This window comes from Rhipicephalus sanguineus, chromosome 7 (assembly GCF_013339695.2).
Source record: "Rhipicephalus sanguineus isolate Rsan-2018 chromosome 7, BIME_Rsan_1.4, whole genome shotgun sequence".
NCBI lineage: Eukaryota > Metazoa > Arthropoda > Arachnida > Ixodida > Ixodidae > Rhipicephalus > Rhipicephalus sanguineus.
The window spans coordinates 82844331-82848004 of NC_051182.1; the positions used below are offsets into that span (position 1 = coordinate 82844331).

The following is a 3674-nucleotide window of genomic DNA, read 5'->3' on the forward strand; positions in this document are numbered from 1 at the left end:
CCTGTCGAATGTGCACAAAAATATGTTAACGAAAAGCAGCGAACAGTGATCATTTTGCTTTCTATGACGCTTTTTTTATTCATGCAGTGCAAATAACGTCGTTAATTTTTGCGGAGCACGTAGCCGCATTGAATACACAATTTGTGCATGCCGCACATATATACCAGTTTTGCATCCGTGATGTGTTGCGGTAATGACTTCATTATGTAACGTTAATAAGTCTGAAGGCGTCTGTCTGAAAATACAGAGCAAACCGTTACATCGCCGTGCAGTTGGCAAGAAGTAAATGAGCTCTGGCTTCGCGGCCGCTCCCAACGGAGGCCAGAAAAACAGCCGTAGTTCGTTGTTGCCACATCGGAAACGCATCTAGGGCGATTCTTGCACTTCCACTTACTTCAGCTAGACGTTAGGTAACAGTTAAAAAGGTTCCGAGGTGAAAATGCACAAACTTCAACCATCGCAACTCATCTGCGCCGAGATCGGTCCTACCCAGTGCGACTCCAGCGAGCGTTAGCCCTAGTGTACCGGCCGAGTCCATATACATGCCACCGGCGCTTCTTGGTTTAAGCACACGCAATTTCAACGTATAAGAATTACTGTAAAGTATAGTCTGGACATCCGTTAACCTAAATTAACCATTTTTTTGTGTACGGTGTCCGCACAAGGAGCGATGACCATCGATGCGACGCGCTTTCAGCAACGGACGCCGGCTCACCGAAAGCAGCCAGCCGCACTCGCCGGTACTTCTCTGACTCATACGTCGAAACACATACCTGTCAACTGGTAATCGTTAGTGAACTAACACACCGGCATCTTTTTTCAGCGAATTGTATTTGTTTTCGCTGAGCGGTTTTGTAGTTGTAGGTATTGATAGAACTGTAAATCAGAATACAGGGACGCCCGCCCCGCAGTAATATCGTCGCTCGCGCGAGAAAACTACTAAGTATGAATTCATGTAGGCGCGTGTTTATCGAACGAGTCATCATAAAGCTTCTGTACATGCTCATCATTAGCAAGGGCGAGACACGGCTATTAAAAAGCGGCAGTAACAGCCGTCAAACTGTACCCTGCTCCTCAACCTATTTGATATTTTCCGGAGTTAAAGGGACTGTCTACCGTCCTTGATTGCTTTTCTGTTTTGGACCGCAATGAAAAGCGTACCGTCGGAAGTGTCCAATCTTGCAGCGGTTTCTCTGGAAAGTGAGTAGAAATTTTTAAAACAGAATTTTTCGATCTGCGTACGGTCTTCTTCCATTGACGTGAAACACGCCCACCACACTGTTTGGTGCACGCGATGACGATTGTAGTGCCGGTAAGAATTTAAACCGAAATCACATGCGATTTCTGTAAGATTACTTTATTTTCGCTGAACACTATTGCAATGAATGTAACAGTCGTTTTAAGCGCGCTTGCGGTTTAATGAAGCCTTGTTATACGAGTACAGAACACTTGTTTTGCTGTAATCGCAGTCTATGCGTTTGTTTTAGCACTGCTGCCGTAATCCAAGATAAGTCAATTCATCAAAAAGAGACAAGAAATGCGCGCTTTCTCAGCGCAGCAGATGTGAGACATCGTAACAACAATACAGCGGCACAGTACGACCAGCGCGGAGAGCCGCATGGCATAGCGCATGAGTTGAAGCAAACCAAATCAAAGACGGCGCCGCAAGCAGCGCCACCGGGCGCCTTTTTGGATGCGTGAGAAAAAAAAGCAATACATTGCTCTCAGACGTAACCCAAAACTGCCTCAGGTGCTTAAAATACAATTTCAAGGTATAAATGTTTGTTTTTAAGGAAAATGAGTCTACCTACGAGGATTTCTTGTCCTACCAGTAGATCGAACCACATCGCCGTTGGGTGACGCTAGCGGTCATTCTTTCACGATATTCAACATCAAATTAAAAATATAATTCCTTTATATGGGACATAAGCATGCTCGTCGTCACCGATGTGACGAATGATGTTCTAATTTTCCCCACAATCAGAGAAATTTTTCCGAGCGGTAGACAGTCCCTTTAAGTCGGGAATACTTAAAGAAACTTAGCGCTCTTCCGATTTTGGGCATTTCATTCGTTGCCGGCCACCCTTTGTTTGTGTCTAATAAAGAAGCAAACTTGATTTGGAAAGGAAGATCGCGGCTTCCTTGAATACGTGATCTAGCGGCCATCGCCGTCTTCATCGGCTGACTATTAATTATGACGCGCACAGGCGCATGTGCATGCGCACGCTCCTCGTTCCTCGTGCGGCGGGCTGCAAGGAAAAGAAAACGAAAATAAAGAATAGTCTTCTTCTGCTCACAGTTGATCTTGCAGGCTTGAGCTGCGCAGCGCGGCCGTCCACCGCGCCGCAGCTTCATCTGGGGAGACTGCATGTTATTCGCCTCTAACCGCGCATTCCCAGAGAATGTGCCTAAGAGATGCGTGAGTCCAGCCGCATAATTTGCAGTTATCGTCTGAATAGACGTCTGGGTATATCCTCCTGAGGTGAACGGGGTTGGGGAAGGTCTGGGTTTGTAATTGCCTCCAATCTACCGATTGGGCCCTGTCGAGTTTGGGGCTTGGGGGTGGATAAATACACCTGGATTTTTGATAAAACTGTGGGCCATCCAGCAAGCCCGTGAGGCGGCGAGGAGACAGGGTCTCCGGTCCTCCTCGGGGGCGGCCTAGGCCCAGGCCACGAATTTGCCGGAGTTCTGAATAAAGTTGTTACCACCACCACCATCTTCTTCTGCTCCTGCCATCGTTCTGAACGGTTCCCTGGTTTTTACGCTCGCCGCCACACGCATTGTTATTGTGGACCTAACCTCAGTCCCTATAACGTGGTGACCCGGACGTGATCGCAGGGCGAGCACTACATCATGGACGCGACCACAAGCGACAGACCGACAATCGGCGCAGAGGGCATCGCCACGGTGCAGATTCACCTGCCGTTGTTTTGGCCCCAGAATCCTGCAGCCTGGTTCACGCACGTGGAGGCCATCTTTGCCCTTCGGCGCATTACCTCGCAACAAGCGAAGTATTGCCACGCTGTCTCCGCGCTCTCAACGGAAGTGGTTGCAGAGTTTCACGACCTTGTATGCACACCCCATGAAACCACACCTTATGACCACTTTAAAACGACGGTGCTACAACGCAAGTCTGTGTCTGTGCGCAGGCGTCTTCAGCAGCTTCTCAACAAAGAGGAGCTCGGCGACCGGCGACCGTCAGAACTGCTACGTCGCATGCAGCAGCTTCTCAGTGGCTGTAAGTTGGATGTAAACAGCCCGCTGCTGCGAGAACTGTTTTTCCAGCGCCTGCCACAGAATGTAGTCCTTGCCTTGGCTACCGCACCTGACGACCTGCCCCTCGACAAGCTGGCGGAGCACGCCGATCGCGTCGCTGACTATGCAGTAGGAGGTACTGTGGCTACGGCAATCTAGCGTTCCGTGTCGCAACTCGAGGACCGGCAGTCTCGCCTGGAGCACTGATCGACGACCTCGCCGAGACTGTTAATGCCCTACGGCCACCGTCTCACCCTCGTCGACGAGACCGCGATTACCGTCCCAGATTGTCTCCGAGGTCTAGCTCCCGTTCCGGTCCTAGTCGACGCGTCTACTGCTGGTATCACAGCAACTTCGGTGCCAGCGCGCGTCAGTGTCTTCCTCCTTGCAGCTGGCAGGGAAACGTACCGCAGAGC

The 3674-nt window shown here is 50.0% G+C and overlaps 1 protein-coding gene across 1 annotated transcript; it reads left to right on the forward strand.

Annotated features, from left to right (window-relative positions):
* The first annotated feature begins 2856 nt into the window (after window positions 1-2856).
* LOC119398808 (uncharacterized) lies at window positions 2857-3417 on the forward strand. Its single transcript, XM_037665623.1, has one exon. It carries the CDS (start codon window positions 2857-2859, stop codon window positions 3415-3417), a length of 561 nt encoding a protein of 186 aa, XP_037521551.1.
* Window positions 3418-3674: the final 257 nt, after the last annotated feature.

Coding starts and splice junctions, on each gene's coding strand:
- LOC119398808 (XM_037665623.1), top strand. CDS start 2,857: ATGGACGCGACCACAAGCGACAGACCGACAATCGGCGCAGAGGGCATC.